Source organism: Chelonoidis abingdonii, chromosome 7 (assembly GCF_003597395.2).
Source record: "Chelonoidis abingdonii isolate Lonesome George chromosome 7, CheloAbing_2.0, whole genome shotgun sequence".
NCBI lineage: Eukaryota > Metazoa > Chordata > Testudines > Testudinidae > Chelonoidis > Chelonoidis abingdonii.
This window is the reverse complement of record NC_133775.1, coordinates 161,941-180,469: the sequence shown is the minus strand read 5'-3', so window position 1 is coordinate 180,469 and position 18,529 is coordinate 161,941. Positions and strand designations below refer to the sequence as shown.

The 18,529-nt window shown below is 45.1% G+C and overlaps 1 protein-coding gene across 2 annotated transcripts in view; it reads right to left on the bottom strand.

Annotated features, from left to right (window-relative positions):
• CFAP57 (cilia and flagella associated protein 57) overlaps positions 1-18,529 on the bottom strand; it is a 157,040-nt gene that overhangs the window by 71,398 nt on the left and 67,113 nt on the right. For both annotated transcript variants that reach the window (XM_032777682.2, XM_032777685.2), the window contains exons 8-10: positions 17,793-17,958; positions 17,227-17,340; positions 2,619-2,831 (exon numbers count right to left, since the gene is read on the bottom strand). In XM_032777682.2, the coding sequence (XP_032633573.1) occupies positions 2,619-2,831; positions 17,227-17,340; positions 17,793-17,958 (493 nt within the window). The remainder of the gene's footprint in view (positions 1-2,618; positions 2,832-17,226; positions 17,341-17,792; positions 17,959-18,529) is intronic.

Genomic DNA, 18,529 nt, shown 5'->3' with positions numbered 1-18,529 from the left:
GGCCGGGTCGGCAGGGGCATATATACGGTGCCGCAAAGGCGCCACGCCAGGGGGCGCCTGCCGACCCGCCGGGTGTTGCTAGGGGAAAATTCTTCCGACGAACGTGCACGCGGTGCGCACACACCTACTTGGAATGAATATGAGCAAGCACTCGAAGAAGAACTAACTGTTAAAAATAAAAAGTGTCAAATAGGCCTAAACAAAGTAACTTACCTTAAACGCCAAGTGGGTCAAAAAACTATCAACTCCCTACAGTCCAAAGTAAATGCTATCCAAAAGTGGCCTGTCCCAAAGTCAAAAAAACAGATCCAATCCTTCTTGGGCTTGGCCAAATATTACAGGCAATTTGTAGAGCAAATTGAAGGGCAGAGGGATAGCTCAGCGGTTTGAGCAATGGCCTGATAAACCCAGAGCTGTGAGTTCAATCCTTGAGGGGGCCACTTAGGGATCTAGGCCAAAAATTGGTCCTGCTAGTGAAGGCAGGGGGCTGGACTCAATGACCTTTCAAGGTCCCTTCCAGTTCTAGGAGATAGGCATATCTCCAGTTATTACCTGTACTAGACTACAGTCGCATTGCTGCCCCACTGACAAACAAAAAACCAGCCAAATACAGTTCAGTAAATCCAAATGGCTTTTAGCCAGCTTAAAGCAACACTCATGTCTAACTCTGTGCTAAGGGCCTCAAACTTTAACAAACATTTCCTAGTAACCACAAATGGATCCAAGCATGGTGCAAAAGCAGTTTTAATGAAAAAAAAAATCAGAAATTCTATCCTGTAGTGTTTCGCAGCAAAAAACTGTCTAAAAAAAAAAAAAGCCACTGGTCAATCACCAAAAAAAAATATTACGCCATTGTGTATGCTCTAAAAAAGCTACGCCCATACATTTGGAAATGGCATTTCCACCTACAAAACAACCATGCTGCACTAAAGTGGCTTCATACTGTAAAAAAAAAAAACAACAAAAAACTTCTTAGGTAAAGTTTAACTCTCCAAAATTTAATTTTAAAATACAACACATTTCAAAAGCTTCTAACAAAGTGGTTAATGCACTCTTCTCTAAAAATTTCCCAAAATCAACTGGTTAAAATCATCCTTAAAATATAAAAAATATTGTTAGTTTTTATATAATCAGTATTATATCTAAAGGTGTATGTGTCTTATTAACTCTGTTTTCTCCTAAAGCTCCAGAAAAAAAACACAGCCAGTATAAAACAGGCTGTCCAACATCATCTGTGATTTAGGGGGCATGTCATAAATATGAAAAAAAAGGGTAACAACCTTTATGTATGCAGTAATATAAAATCCCTCTTGGCCAAAGGTACAGAATGACTTACCTATAAGGGATTAATCAATTCAATTAACCTAGTTGGCACCTAACCAAAAAAAATACTTTCAAATGGGGGTGGGAGTGGGGGGTGGACTTTTATGTGTGTTTGCCTGTGGTCTTTGTTTGTGGTCTTTTGTATATGTTTCCTCTTAAAACAAAATAAAACAAAAACCCAAGCAGGTAATCCAGCTTCTACTAAAATAATACATCTAAAATTACAAAAATTATAAGTAATAGCAAAAAATGCATTAAAATAACTTTTGTTTTATCATGTAAATATACCCTATGCTAAAAAAAAAAAAGGTTTATTCCTGTTTTGTAACTTTAAAGTAAAGCCTAACAAAAAAGCCTCTGTGTTTTAAGTCTTTTTATTACCCTGTAAAATTACCTTCCATCCTAATTTTACAGAGGTTCTTCTTTTAATAATAAAGTTCTTATTTTAAAAACCTAATTGGTTTTCAGTGTCCTAAAAACCCAAGGGTCTGGTCTGTGCTCACCTTGTTAACTTATTTGGTTGGTATATTATTCTCAAGCCTCCCCAGAAAATGGGGTGAAGTGGCTTGGGGGAACATTTTTTGGGGGATAGGGCTCCAAGTGGCCCCTCCCTAAATGCTTGTTTAAATCACTTTGTGGTGTCAGAAATAGCATCCAAAAACAAAACAAAAAATTGTGCCTTAAAAAAGTTTTTAACCTAAGATTGTAAAATATAAGCTTAGGGAGTCTTTCATGCAGGTCTCCACATCTGTACCCCAATGTTCAAAGTAAAAAAAAACCCCTAACATAAGGTTTATAAATAGATCTTTGTAAAATTTTCTAAAGTGCCCAAGTAACTTTTGAAGATGAGACTTAGGTGCTTTTGAAAATTTTAAACACTTGTCACACACATTTAACTGCTTCTGTAAAGAAAAGCTGTGGACAAGGGAAACTGCAATTGATGAGATATATTTGAATTTTAGTAAAGCTTTTGATAATGTATCTCATAAAGTTAATGTGTCATATGCATTGAAGAATTGCTGGACGTATCATAAATTGAAATGAAACAGCAACAAATGCTCAGGTATCATGGGGAAGGGCACAGTATAAGAACATGGATAAATAACAACATAACATTTCAGGTGGTAGGAGGTGTTGGTGGATGCATATGAAGATAAGGTTCCTTTCTATTTGCCTAAACTGGAAAACAGGAGGTAGGGTGAGGAAACACCAATCCTTTCCCTGGGTAACGACCATCCTTTAAGCTGCCTGCCAGGACCTAGCAAAGTCACAGGTATGCATGTTAACTGGCTTACCGAAGAATCCGAAATTTCCTTGAGCGTCTGGTCAGATCCAACAGCAAAGATGATTTTGGCATCAGGGGAGATGGCAACACCGCTGTAGCTGCAGGACTTGAGCACACACTCTGACTCCCTCTTACCCGTCAACAAGCTCCACTCATACACTGCACCATCTGTGCCACAGGAAATCAACTTATTGTCATCTGCACTCCATATGACTGAGCGCACCTGGTAAGAGTGGAGACACACCAATCAAACCCACACTTGGTGACTCTATGAGCCCTGGAAGAGAGCTTGTGTCTTGTTAAATCTGACCATTTTAACTGGTGAACCCCTTCTAGACATGGTTCTGTTTATAGTAATCCCTATATGGAACAGCCATGCTTCTAATATAGCTTTTGCTCTTTTTAACCAACCAAACGCTTTGTAATTAAATTTCTCCTTTCTTTTTTGGTGTTTTTGCTTTGTTATTGTTTTCTTTCTTTTGTTTTTGTTTTTTGCTTTAGAAAACATATAAGAATTACTTATAGAATTAAGCATACTGATAGAAAATATTAAAATGCTAATCATATTAGTGAGCATAAGGGGAGTCCTGTAACATATCTCCAGTTCTTTCACCTGTTACTTCACTACCATTACCAACTGCTACCCCTCAACACAACCTGAGACTATTTAGATATATTATACAAGTTGACTACCAGTGATTGAGCTCCTACCTAGTGAGAAGCAATGATCACATCAGTGCACTGAAGATATTTTCACTACAGCAGTGAGTTACAGAAAGATTAGAATAAATAATACGATAAAAAAGGGTTACTGACCATAACTGTTGTTCTTCGAGATGTGTTGCTCATGTCTATGCCACATTAGGTGTGTGCATGCCATGTGCACTGTTGCTGAAGACGTTTCCCTCAGTGGTATCCATTGGGCTGGCTTTAGCACCCCCTGATGCAGTGCACTCAGGTGCTGGTATAAGGGGCATCAAAGGTCATACACCCTCTCAGTTCCTTCTTGTTGGTCCACTCCGACAGAGGGGCAGGAGGGTGGGTCATGGAACGGACATGAGCAACACATTTCAAAGAACAAAAATTATGGTCAGTAACCATTTTTTCTTTTTCAAGTGCTTGCTCATGTCCATTCCACAAGATGACTCACAAGTAGTACCTCAGAAGGTGGGATCAGAGTTTATGGACATGCTGGCTGCAACACTGTTCTTCAGAATCTGGCGTCATCTCTGGCCTGTGGGGTGATGGCATAGTGGGATGCAAAGGTATGCACTGATGACCAAGTTGCTGCCCTGCAGTTGTTCCAGACTGGGACTTGTGCAAGGAATGACGCTTATGTTCTTAAATAGTCCAAGATAACCTGAAGAGAAGACTGGATCGGAGAGAGACCTTTATGTCACACCCAAATTGAGAAGCGCTTTCATTTGGCAAGGTAGGTAGCCCTAGTGGACGGCTTTCTACTACCTATCAAGATCTGGAGAACTAGCTCCTAACAGGCCTGCTCCTCCAGGTTCAGCCATATAACATCCACACAGTTAGGTGAAGGGAGGCGAGGTTTGGGTGAAGCAACCGGCCATGGTCTTCTGAGATCAGGTCCAGAGAGAGCAAAAGCAGGACTGGGATTGCTATTGATAGATCTAGCAGCGTGCCAAACTGGTGTTGATGTGGCCATACTGAGGCTATGAGAATAACTCTTGCCTTGTCCCATTTGATTTTGAGGAGGACCTTGTGAACCAGAGGGACAGGGGGAAAAGTGTAGAGCAGAAGCCCTGTCCATGGGAACAGGAAGGCATAGGAGAGAGGGCCCAGGCTGTGCCCTCGCAGTGAGAAAAACTGGTAGGACTTTCTGTTCTGCTTGGTCATGAAGAGGTCCACTTGGGAAGACCCTCAGCATTGGAAGATGAACCTGATGATTTATGGTGATGGAACCACTCATGGTGAGAGGAAAAGGACCTCATGAGGTGATCCACCAGTGCATTCTGGACTCTGGGAAGATGTGATGCCTCAAGGTGGATGGAGTGCTTCGTGCAGAAATCTCATAGATGGATGACCTCCTGATACAGGATAGAGGATTAAGTTCCTCCCTGCTTGTTGATATAGAACATGGCCACAATATTGTCTGTCAGGACTTGCACCACCTTGCCAGAGGTCTGGGGAAGGAACACTTGGCTGGCTAAGCAGACCTACACTGAGTTCCCTGATGTTTATGTGCAGGGAGAGTTCTTCCTGGTGTAGGCCAAGGCCTTTCTGCAATAAGAAGCAGCAGCCATAGTAGGACAGCAGAAGCCATGAGTTAAGAAGCGGGGAGTAATGTCTCATCTAAACTGCATCAAAACAATATAATATTGGATTGTAAGAAGCATTTCTGCCCTAATAGCACCAACAGTGACCAAACAGACAGATCTTAAGATGTGCAAAGAGAACTTTGAAGGAAAACACTTTGTCTGGCAAACCCACTTACTAGCAGTTTTGGTTGAAAAGATACCATTGATTGCTTTTGTCTGATTTTTAATTTGAAATACTTCCATTTGTAACTCCTCACTTAAGTCATCCCAGTTAAAGTTATTTTGTTGTTACATTGCAGATCAATTAGAGAACATGCTCATTTAAAGTTGCGCAATGCCCGTTATTTGGCAGCTACCTGCTTTGTCCACTGCTTGCAGGAAGAGCAGCTGGTTGGAGCTAGCTGGTAGGGGCTTGGAACCAAGATGGGCCAGCAGCCCCCTTCTCAGCTCCCCTAAGTTCCCTGTGCAGCAGCCTCCCAGCAGGCTATCAACTGCCAGGCAATTCAGGTGTCCCTCCTTCATGAATGTGTGCTGCTCCTGCCCTCTGCCTTGGAGCTGCTCCCGGGAACCTCCTACTTGCTGGCGGGGGGAGGAATGCTGATGTCAGGGTGTCCCCCTTCCCCCGCTCCTTTACCCCATTCCACAGACCAGGGGAGGACAGGACAGGGCTCAGGATGGAGGAAGCTTGCTGGCAGCAGCTGCTGTCTCAACTTGCTGATCTACTTAAAAAGGCAGTGTACTTAGAGTGGAGTCAGCGTACTTAAAGGGGCAAAATGCATCTCTCTCTCTCTCTCGCACACACGTCTCTGTCTCTCTCTGCCATGCTGTATCTCCTCCCATAATTCATGCTGCCTTGTAGAGTATGAGGGTATGTCTACACTACAGGATTATTCCGATTTTACAGAAACCAGTATTTGGAAACAGATTATATAAAGTCGAGTGCACGCGGCTACACTAAACACATTAATTCGGTGATGTGCGTCCATGTACCGAGGCTAGCATCGATTTCCAGAGCGTTGCACTGTGGGTAGCTATCCCATAGTTCCCGCAGTCTCCCCCGCCCATTGGAATTCACAATGCATGAGGGGCAAAAACAGTGTTGTGGGTGATTCTGGGTAAATGTCATCAGTCAATCCTCCCTCCGTGAAAGCAACAGCAGACAATCATTTCGCGCCCTTTTCCCTGGATTGCCCTGGCAGACGCCATAGCATGGCAACTATGGAGCCCATTCAGCCTTTTTTTCACTGTCACCGTATGTTACTGGATGCTGCTGACAGATCAGTACTGGCAGTGCTATACACACTCTTCGCGCGTCCCCTTGCCTTGCTTCAATTCAGCAGAGAATGGTACCAGTCATAATTGTACTGTCTGCGCTTGTCATGGTGCTCCTGGCTGCCTCGTGGAGATTTGGCCAGGGCACATGGAAAAAAATGGATGACTCCCAGGTCATTCCCTTTAAGTTTTGTCTAAAGGGAGATCAGTCACTGCCAAGAAAACAGGCAATCTATAAGAACCCGAGAGGCAACAGCCGCTCGGTCAGGCACGCCGACATCCACAGAATGATGATGCACTGCATGCCTTCTGGGGGGCCTGCAACAACCACCCCGCTCCCTCTTCCTGCACAGCCTCTGAGCTTCCATGGCAGTTATCACCCCATTTGGTGTGATGAAGTAATAAAGAATGCAATAATAGAAACAACCTGACTTTATGGCCTGCAGCGAGATAAAAGGGGAGAGGGGAAGGGAACCTCGCCGCTATGATTTCCAGGCGGACTGAATGCTCCATAGACATTAAACGGAGACGAGGGAGGCAGCCTCCGTTATGATATCAGTCAGGACTGAATCTCCAGGAGACATAGCTTAAAGAATGAATGCGGGAGTCATCCATTTTTGCCGAGGTGGCCGCCGCCAATACTCGAGGCTCAGCCAGGGAGCACTCAGGGATGATGATGCCAATAACAGTCATATGTACGCGGCCATCAGAAAGGGAAAGGAATTCTGAGTGTATGCTGCATCGCATCCAGAGCTGGCCGCCAGCATCCATTAACATACGTCTGAATTGAAAAAGGCGAGAACGATTTTTCGCCCCTTTTCCTTTCATGGGGGGAGGGGGCTACGACATATACCGAAACCACTCGTGACAAATTTTTGACCTTCAGGGATTGGGAGTCAGACAGAATGCAATGATTTTGGAAGGCGGGAGTGAGATACCTAGAGTCCATACCCTTCTCCTCTCCGTGAGGTCCATTTGATTCTTGGCTTTCCGTTACACTGTTCAGCTCCTTAATTTCACGCAGCACTGGTGAATCCTGTTGTGCTCTGTCTAATAGCCCTGTGAGATTTTTTCAAATGCTTGCATTTTGTCTTTGGAACGGAGTTCGAGAACGAGGTCATCTCCCCATACAGGATCAGCTTCAGTATTCTAGGTCATCGGAGCTCTTTTTTGATTCTGTGACTGATGATCACTGTGCTGCATTGGCGCTCCAGTGGGAAAACAGGAAATGAAATTCAGAAGTTTGTGGGGCTTTCTGTCTACTGGCAGTGCATCGAGTTCAGATTGCTGTCCAGAGAGTCACAATGTGCACTGTGGGATAGTGCCCGGAGGCCAATACGTCGAATACGGCCACAAACCCTAATCCGAAATGCAGAGATTCCTAGCGCATACTTCCCCGTCAGGGAGGAGTATAAGATATTGGTATTAAGAGCCTAATATCAATAAAGCGCTTCGGTGTGGACGGGTGCGGTTAATGTAATTAACGTGCTAATTCGGATATAACTCGCTATGTAGAACGGCGAGGCTACATTAACACTGTAACCTTGAGAGCTCAGACGAGGTGCATAGTTATAAGAACGGCCGTACCGGGTCAGACAAAGGTCCATCTAGCCAGTCTCCGTCTATGACAGTGGCCAATGCCAGCGTGCTCAAGGGAGTGGACTAACAGGCAATGATCAATGTGATGCTCTCCTGCACATCTCCATCGCTTCTCGATGACAAGTGAGGACACCATTGCTACCACCTCGTATAAGCCATAAATGGACCTTTAACCACATGAATTTATCCAGTATTCTCTTTAAATGCTGTCTATAGCCTAGCTTCACACACTCCTCAAGGTAAGATGCCACAATTTGACTTGCGCGCTTGCTGAAGAGAATTCTTGTATTTGTTCTTAAACCTCCTGCCTATTTAATTTCAATTTGGTGACCCCTATTCTTTGTATTATGGGAATAATAAATACTTTTCTCTTATCCACTTTCTCAACATCACTCATGATTTATACTACCTCTATCATATCCCCTTAGTCTCCTTCTTTCCAAGCGAATAGTCCTAAGTCTTTTAATTTCTCGTCAACATGAACCGTCAACCCTGATCATTTTAGTTGCCTTTCTGACTTTTTCTAGCATGCCAGTATAATTTTTGAGATGAGAGACCAATCGTAAGCATATTAGAGATTGGGCGAACATGATTTATATAAGATGAAAAGTGAACTGAACTAGATATATATCGTCTTAGTCTCTATCCCCTTTTAATGATTCCTAAATCTTTTGCTTTTTTTGACCGCCTCTGCACACGCGTTATCTTCGGTAAATATCCACAATGACCCACAGATCTTTTCCTGATTGTTGAGCTAAATTGAGCCCCCATCATATTGGTATATATAGTTGGGCGTTATTTTTTCAATGTGCATTACTTACATTTATCACATTACATTTCAATTTGCATTTGTTGTCCAATCACTTAGTTTGTTGATTCTTTTTGCAGTTCGTTCCACAGTTGCTTGGGTCTTAACTATCTGAGCAGTTTAGTATCATCTGTCAAACTGGCCACCTCACTGTTCTATCTTTCTCCAGATCATTTATGAATAATTGAATAGGAATTAGCTAGGACGACCTTTGGGAACACTCGAGTAACCCTCCTCATTCTGAGACTTTACCATTCATTCTACCTTGTGTTCCGTGTCTGTTAACAGTTCTCAGTTCATGGAAGGAACTTCCCTTTTACCCATACAGCTTATTATGTAACAACTTTTGTGAGCGGACTTGTCAAAGCTTTTTGAAATCTAGTACCTATTGGTTCCCGCACCCTTTGGGAATCCCCTTTCACAATCACCATATCATTTTTGTTGACCCCTTCAAAGAACTCTAATAGATTAGTAAGACACGATTTCCCTTTACAGAAACCATGCTGACTATTATTCAACAGTGTTTTTCTATGTGTCTGACAATTTTATTCTTAACTATTGTTTTGACTAATTTGCCCGGTACCGACATTAGACTTATCGGTCTGTAATTGCCAGGATCACCACTAGAGCCCTTTTTAAATATTGGTATTACATTAGCTAACTTCCAGTCATTGGGTACAGTCATTGGGTACAGAAGCAATAAGGCATTCCCTGGGAAAAATCTCACCCTCTTCCACCTTCTGACTCCACCATCTCAACCGAGCTTCACAATCATCATTGCTGTGTACTGTACTAAACTGTTTGTTTAAAACGTATACTGTGTGTGTATAAATAAAATATAGGCTTGTCTGGCAAAAAAAAATTCCCTGGAACCTAATCACCCCTTATTTACATTAATTTTTAATGCGAAATTGGACATCTTTAAGTGAACATCGTTTCACTTAAAGTAGAATTTTCCAGGAATATAACTACAACATAATTACTTACTGAATGGGGGAGGAAACATAGTGACAGATGATGTGGAAAAAGCTGAAGTACTCAATGCTTTTTTTGCCTCGGTCTTCACACACAAAGTCAGATCCCAGTCTGCTGCACTGGGCAACACAATATGGGGAGGAGGTGAGCAGCCCTCAGTGGTGAAAGAATAGATTAAGGACTATTTAGAAAAACTGGAAATGCACAAGTCCATGGGTCCAGATCTAATGCATCCAAGGGTGCTGAGGGAGTTGGCTGATGTGATTGCAGAGACATTGGCCATTAACTTTGAAAATTTGTGGCGATCGGGAAAGGTCCCAGACGACTGAAAAAATCAAATATAGTGCCCATATTTTAAAAAGGGAAGAAAGAAAACCTGGGGAACTACAGACTGGTCAGCCTCACTTCAGTCCACAGTAAAATCAAGGACCAGGTCCCCAAGGAATCCATTCTGAAGCACTTGGAGGAGAGGAAGGTGATCAGGAACAGTCAGCATGGATTCAACAAGGGCAAGTCATGCCTGACCAACCTGATTGCCTATTATGATGAGATAACTGGCTCTGTGGATATGGGGAAAGCAGTGGAAGTGATATATCCTGACTTTAGCAAAGCTTTTGATACGATCTCCCACAGTATTCTTGCCAGCGCGTTAAAGAAGTATGGATTGGATGAATGGACTATAAAGTGGATAGAAAGCTGGCTAGATTGTCAGGCTCAACGGGTAGTGATCAACGGCTTGATGTCTAGTTGGTAGCCGGTATCAAGCGGAGTGCCCCAGGGGTTGGTCTGGGACGGGTTTGTTCAACATCTTTATTAATTATCTGATATGAGATGAATTGCACCCTCGCAATTTGCAGATGACACGAAGCCGGGGGGAGAGGTCATATGCTGGAGGGTAGGGGATAGGGTCCAGAGTGACCTAGGACAAAATTGGAGGATTGCTGCCAGAAAAGAAAACTGAAGGAGGTTCAACAAGAAGACCAGTTGCACCGAGTCCTGCACTTAGGAAAGAAGAATCTATGCACCACTAGAGGCTGGAAGCAGTTCGGCAGAAAAAGACCTGGGGATTACAGGATGCCAAAGCTGAGATAATGAGTCACACATGTGCTCTTGTTGCTAATAATGGTCAATGGCAATTGAGGCTGATAATAGAGCATTGCCACCACAGTGAGGGAGTTGAATTATCCCCTCTACTTCGGGCACTGGTGAGGCCACACCTGGAGATCACAATCCAGTTTCGGTACCCCCACTATAGAAAGGATGTCGGACAAATGTGGGATATCCAGTGGAGGCAATGAAATATGATTAGGGGGCTGGAGCACATGATTCAAGGAGATACTGCGAAGAACGTTGGGGCTGCGGGCGAGGATTGGATGCCAGCCTTCACTACTGAAGAGGTTCAAGAGGGATGGAGCTAGGCTTTCGCCAAGTGGTGGCAGAAACTGCAGACACAAGAAGCAATGACTCAATTGCAGAGTGGGCGAGGCTAGTTGATATTAGAAACACTATTTCATTAGGAGGTGTGAAGCACTGGAATGGTTTACCTAAGGGAGTGTTGCAATCTCTCCTTAGAGGTTTTAAGGCCCGGCTTGACAAAGCCCTGGCTGGGATATTGTAGTTGTGTTTGCCTGCTTTTGAGCAGGAGGGTTGGACTAGATGACCTCCTGAGTTCTCTTCCAACACTAATATTTTGATTCTATGATTCTAACGTTAAGGGAGGAGTTACTATAGTTATCACTGTCTGTTTTTTAGCCCTGGTCTACACTATGAGTTTAGGTCAAATTTAGCAGCATTAGATTGATTTAACCCTGCACCCATCCACATGACAAGCTACTTTTGCTGATTTAAAGGGCTCTTAAAATTGATTTCTGCACTCCTCCCTGACAAGGGGATTAACGCTTAAATTGACCCTGCTGGGTCGAATTTGGGGCAGGGTGGCTGTAATTCGATGGTAGTGGCCTCTGGGAGCTATCCCAGAGTGCTCCATTGTGACCGCTCTGGACAGCACTCTCACTCAGATGCACTGACCAAGTAGACAGGAAAAGCCCCACAAACTTTTGAATTTCATTTCCTGTTTGGCTAGTGTGGCGAGCTGATCAGCGCAGGTGACCATGCAGAGCTCATCAGCACAGGTGACCACGGAGTCCCAAAATCGCAAAAGAGTTCCAGCATGGACTGAATGGGAGGTACGGCATCTGATCACTGTATGGGGAGATGAATCCGTGCTATCCGAACTCCGTTCCAAAAGACGAAATGCTGGAATATTTGAAAAAATCTCCAAGGGCATGAAGGACAGAAGTTATAACAGGGATGTGCAGCAGTGCCGCGTGAAGCCTACAAAGAACCAGAGAGGTAGACGGCTGCTCCGGATCAGAGCCCCAGACATGCCGCTTCTCTGATAAGCTGCATGCCATTCTAGGGGGGGGCCCTACAATACCCCACCCCTGTGCTTCCCTCCTCCTCCACCCATCTCAGGCTACCTTGGCAGTTATCCCCGCATTTGTGTGACGAATAATTAAGAATGCATGAATCTGAAACAACAATGACTTTATTGCCTTTGCAAGTGGAGATCAAGGGGGGGAGCGGAGGGCGGTTGGCTTATAGGGAAGTAGAGTGAACCAAGGGGGGTTTTCATCAAGGAGAAACAAACAGAACTTTCACACCATAGCCTGGCCAGTCATGAAACTTTTTCAAAGCTTCTCTGATGCACAGCGCGCCCTGCTGTGCTCTTCTAACTGCCCTGGTGTCTGGCTGTGCGTAATCAGCGGCCAGGCGATTTGCTTCAACCTTCCACCCCACCATAAACGTCTCCCCCTTACTCTCACAGATATTGTGGAGCACACAGCAAGCAGTAACAACAATAGGAATATTGGTTTCACTCAGGTCTAACCAAATCAGTAAACTGCACCAGCGAGCTTTTAAACGTCCAAAGGCACATTCTACCACCATTATGTACTTGCCCAGCCTATAGTTGAACTGCTCCTTACTACTGTCCAGGCTTCATGAGCCATGGGAGCAGGGGGTAGGCTGGTGTAGGTGTGACTGCGCAGTGCTGCCAACTGGGAGAGCAGCATGAGGCAGAAGCCACTAGCTGGCATGATATTCCAGGCAGGACTGAATCTCCATTAGACAAAACTTAAGAAGAGAATGACCTGGAGTCATTCTCATTTTTGTCCAGGCGTTCCCAACCGACCTCACCGAGGCCAGACAGGAGCACCCACAGGACGACGATGACGGCTAGCAGTCGTATTGCACCATCTGCTGTCCACAAGGCAAGGGGATGCTGCTGTGTAGCACTGGAGTACCGCATCTGCCAGCAGCACCCAAGAGACATACGGTGACAGTGAGCTAAGCGGGCTCTATGTTTGCTGTGGTATGTTGGCTGCATGGGTAACCCAGGAAAAAAAGTGAGAAACTATTTTTTGCCGTTGCTTTCACGGCAGGAGTGAGGGGGGCCTGATGACACATACCCAGAACCACCCGCAACAATGTTGTTGCCCCATCAGGCATTGGGAGCTCAACTCAGAATTCCAATGGGCGGCAGAGGCTCCCAGTGTAATGCTCCAAAAGTTGACACTAGCCTTGGTACTGTGGATGCACACCGACGACTTAATGTGCTTAGTGGGGACACACACAATCGACTGTATGAAATCAATTTCTAAAAAATCGACTTCTATTAAATCGACCTAATTTCGTAGTGTAGACACACCATTAATTTTTCTCAAAATGTTAATGATCACTTAGGTGGTAGGCTAAGATTGGTGGAAAATATTGTTTTGTTAAAATTACTGTTTAAGTTATAGCTAAGCAGAACTCAAGTTTCATTACAAAAACCAGGGTCCAAGAAGAAAACCAGAGAGAGAAAGAAGAAAGAAGAACTACTCACCTCCAAGACACAACCCATGACCAAAGCTGCCAGAATACTCTGCACGATTGTGACGTGCAGCAACAAGAACCCATATGAGACTATCCTGGCCTGGCCAACAGGGAAAGTATGCCTGCATGATCAGGACTGGTGAGCATAGCATTGTATGCTTAGCGTGTGTATTCTGCTTGGTAATTGTTAATAAATAGAGGTTAAGGATATTACTGGGTAAGGCTCTTTCACTGGGTAAAGGTCATGCAAACCCACAGAAGGTTAGGCCCTGAGCCAGAATGGGTAAGGGTGGGTACTTAAATTGACCGGGTTGTGCCCTGAGTCTAGAATGGGTAAAGGTGGATGTCTTTCGCCCCGAGTCCAGGATGGGAAAGGGTGAGGTGCCTAAATTAACTGGATTACACTTTGAGCCCTGCAGTAGGAAGAAAGCCTAAGACATAAGCCCTTGTATTAGAGGTCTGGTATGAGGCCTGAGGTCTGGGCTAAAGTAGTAGTCAAAGCTTTACTAATATAAAGCAAAGGCAAGCTATGAGCAAAAGGCAGAACCTGCTCACAGAATCTGGCAAGAACAGGGCTGATACTGCAGAAATACACATTCCTAAGAAGTGCCAGGCTCAGAGTACTCACGCAAACACATCCTGATATCAAGTGGTACCAAAACATCCTGATATTAGGGATAGTACAAAAACATTCCCCAAGGATAACAGGAACACACTGACACCCCCCACCCCCAAAAGATAAGGTCAGGATGACAGTACATAATAAAGATTTTTTAATCAAACCAACATATACAAGGTGATGGGCGATAACTAGCCACTTCAGAGGGCAGTAACTAACTATGTCAGCAGCAGAGAATCCTGAGGCACCTTATAGACTAACAGACGTTTTGGAGCATGAGCTTTCGTGGGTGAATACTTAACTATGTCAGAGGGGCAGTAACTAACTTGTTTGTATCAGCGTATAAAGATATATCTAAGAGGAAGTGTCTTTGTCTAGCCTAGGGAGGAACAGAAAGTCCCATCTTTCACTGAGCTGGTCCATCGTTACGGGCATACGTGTATTAGTGGTATGGTAGAGTCTGCGGGATACTAGTACCACAGGGCCTTAACTGGACCCATTACAGCCTCCTTAATGGGTAAGGCCACTTTGAAGGGAGCTGCTGCAGCCAGAATGTCAATAAGGCTGTGGGATGATTCCTTAAAATCCTCAGTCTCCAGCCCCAGGTTAGCTGCTATCTGCTTCAGAAGGTCCTGACTGGCCCTGAAGTCATCCTGCAGAAGTGAGTTACTCAGCCTCAAGACAGCCTCCTCTGGGGAGGAGGAGGAGGAAGCTTGCACCAGACAAGGGGCTCCTTCCTCTTCCTCAATGACATCCAAGGTAGCCACATCTTGAATGTTGGACCTGAAGTCAGGGTCCAGTGCCAACAGGGAAGGGGCGGTAGCCCACTCTCAGAAAACAAATGGGTATGATTGATGAGAAGGAGGACTAGGTACCAGGGGAAACCCCTCGGGTTCCAGTATGGGCATTGCATAGGCTACTGATCCACTGGCCAGGTGCTGGGGGGGTACCCGCACCGAGGTCTGGCAGCACTGGGTACTGGTGGTGGCCCTGAGGCTCAGCATAGGGTTCTCCTTTGAACTCAGAAGGAGAGTTCTCCTTTGGTTACCACGGTGGCGCAGTACCCCCCTCTGTCTCTACTCAGTGCTGGGGGTCCAGGGACCATCAGCAGACTGGAGATGGTCACAACAATGGTATCAGGGTCGGCTTGCCCCTAGAAGGTCCTGGGAAGTCCGGTGCTGGGAAGCAGCTCAAAACACCATGCTACTTCCTGTTCACAGACATCAGAGCCAGCAGCTGTCTCATCAGAGTTGGGGGAACCAAGAGAGAAAGTAGTCCCTGGCCACTGCAAAGGCCTCTGGGGTCAATAGAACTGTCAGACTGCTGATGCTATGGAGGCTTCTGGGTGTCGGTGGAGGGTCCTGCACCAGACAAAATGTTCTGGGCGGATTTAACGGTGCCACCATAGAACCAGGGGTGGAGGAGTGGCCTGATGCAAGTTGCACTCCACTGCCTTCCCCATGCTTGTCCTTCTTCTGCACTGGTGAATGCCCTCTGTTGGTGCACTGCTTTTTGTGCTACTTCTTCAGCACTGGAGATGGTGAACAGTGCTAGGAAGAGCGTAGTGCTAGAGGAGCGCTTCGCACCAAGGCCAAAGTGCTTGGTGCAGAATTGGTGCAGCTTGGCTCTGAGGCTAGTCTTAAGAGTGGCTTCCATTAGGATAGTCTTCAGTCTTATTTCTCTATCCTTTTTGGTGCAGGATCTAAAGTTCCGACAACTGTGGCACTTGTCCCTCATGTGAGTTTCTCACATGCACTTCAAGTGGCTGGAGTGCGGGTCGCTCACAGGCAGAACCACAATGTTTGAAGCCTGGGGACATGTCCAGCTGCTGGGGTGAAAAAGGTCCCTTGATGCTAGGGCCTATCTATTCACAGTAACGCTAACTATAATACCTATTGTGACAAAGTTCTTCCTCTACCTTGGTGGGTCCTGTGCTTATTGGCAGATTTGCTCACCTCAGTGATCTTCCCCAAAGTCTGGGTCAACTCCTCCTGTGTCTGATCAGGAGTTGGGAGGTTTGGGGAGAACCCGGGCCCGCCCTCTACTCCAGGTTCCAGCCCAGGCCCTGTGGATTGCAAGCTGTCTAATAGTGGCCTCGCTGTAACAAACTGCATGACAGGCTACAAATCCCCTGGCTCTCCCGCATTGGCCTTCTTCCAAACACTTTTCATTATCCTCACCCAACAGGGGGACCTTCCTCCTGTGCTGATAACGCTATCGTACTCCTTAGGTCCTCCAGCAGGCACACTCTCTCACTCTCCAGGCTCCTTGGGCCCTTCTTGGCTCCCCAGCCTCAACACACCCCACTCCTTTTCTCCTCTGGCTCCCCTGGCCTTGAACTGGAGTGAGCTCCTTTTTTTAAAACCAGGGTGGCCCTGATTAAGCCTGCCTGATTGTCTGCAGGGCTGTCTAATTTAGGAGCCTGTCTGCTCTTAAACTGGTTCCTAGCAGGTTCTTGATTACTCTAGTGCAGCCCCTGCTCTGGTCACTCAGGGAACAGAAAACTACTCAGCCAGTGACCAGTATATTTGCCCTCTACCAGACTCCTGAACCCCACTGGTTTGGGTCTGTCACACTATATACATTAAAATTATACTTAAAACTAATAAACTATGAATCAGAATCCAAAAACCACTGGAAAGAAGCCTTGCTGAAGCAAGAGGTGTTGTTCCAGCAACAGTCACAGACAGTAAAAAGGAACTGAGAGGGTGAGTGGCTGGTGGTGCCCCTTATATGGGCACATAATCATGCAGCACCAGAGGTGCTAGGGCCAGCCCAATAGATACCACTGAGGGAAAAATCTTTGGCAATGGTGCACATAACGTGCACACACCTAATGTGGCATGGACAAGAAGGACCAATCTTTTAATGAATTTTTTGTAAAAATATCCATATTTTCCAGGTCATTAACAAATATTAAGCACTGGCTGTAGAACAGAACCTTGTGGCACCTGCTTCCAGCTTTCTGCCAGGATGAAAATTTACCATTTATTTCTTTGTATCTCTGCTTCCTGACTGTTAGTCAATCTCTGATCCATTATAGTTCTTTACCTCTCCCCCATGACTACTAAGTTTCCTTCATAGCCCCTGATGAGAGACTTAGATATAGGCTTTTTGAAACTTCTAATAAATTATATCTACCAGTCTCCTTTAGTCACTGCTATGGTAGGCATTGCACACTGACCTTCCCATTGTGTCCTTTCAGATTATTAACATTCTCAAAGCTGGTGGTGGAGTAAATATGAATCACATTTCCATTAACTGCAGCGAAAAGATGACCCCCATTACTGAAGGTGCACTGGAGATAGAGAGAGAGAGAGAACACACACAACTATTACTGAATGTATGATGGACACACAGAAAGAAACCCACAATACCCAGTCTCTTACTGAAGTTGCAATACAGTCACCAGTGTTTGAAGATCATGCAAGAAGAAACCTCCATGTATGGACATCATTTTTCATGATGCCCCCTCATCTCCTAGGACCCTCTTCTTAGCTACCCCACGGGTCTGATGCCCCTTTCTCCTGCAACTTCCACTTCCACAGTGCTTCTCACCTCTCTGGTGATTCCCAGATCCCAAGCCCCAATTATGCCCTTTTTTATTCAGGATTCCCTCCTCAGATTCTCATATCTCAACATTCACACTATTGTTCTCCTCTCCCAACTCAACTCCTATATTGTTCCCCATCATGTCATTCACCCCACTTCCCAAGCTCCCCTGATCCCAGCTTCTGTGTTGGTCCTCACCTCTCTGCACCCTCTCACAGTGAAGTCCTTAAAAGTACGGATGTCATCAATTAGCAGGTTCATAAGCCGTAGTTTGTCAGAAAACCCAACCAAAACGTAAAGGCCAGTGGGATGAAGAGAAACTGCATATGCTTCTTCCTGGTACTCCTTATACAAATCCAAAGTGCTGCAAGAATCACCACAGTCAGTAATACAGCCCAACTCACACACTTACAAACAGCCAGACAGACGTCTAGTCCTGCACTGAGAATTGCTGCAAGACCCCTTGCAGAGATTTAGGAGCTGTGAACCAATCAGCCAAGTCACTGTCACACAGGTGATACAGTCAATGAACAGGAATTTGGGCACCTGAGATCCGCTTGTCTATGGGGAAAGATAAGGCAAGTTTGCAGGAGCAGAGATTCACTTATCCACTGTTACACAATGAGGGAGATGAACGCAGTTCTGGTTGGATATTACACAAAAGAAATACATAGTCTGAGCTTCCCTGGTCATGTGAGACAATAAAATCAGTAGAATTGTTTAGTATTTCATATCCCTAAAATGCAGTGTCAGACACCTCCACTTTAATTATTGTACTGTGACATGCTTAGAGAAAAATTCATCATGAGAACTTTCCACCATCAGTGTTTAGTCAGCTGATCCTATGTGTACCTGAGACATTCCTGCCTTTGACTCCCTTGGCTTGATTACTATAATGCAGCTTTGCATGGGGTTACCCTTGAAAACAACTGCAG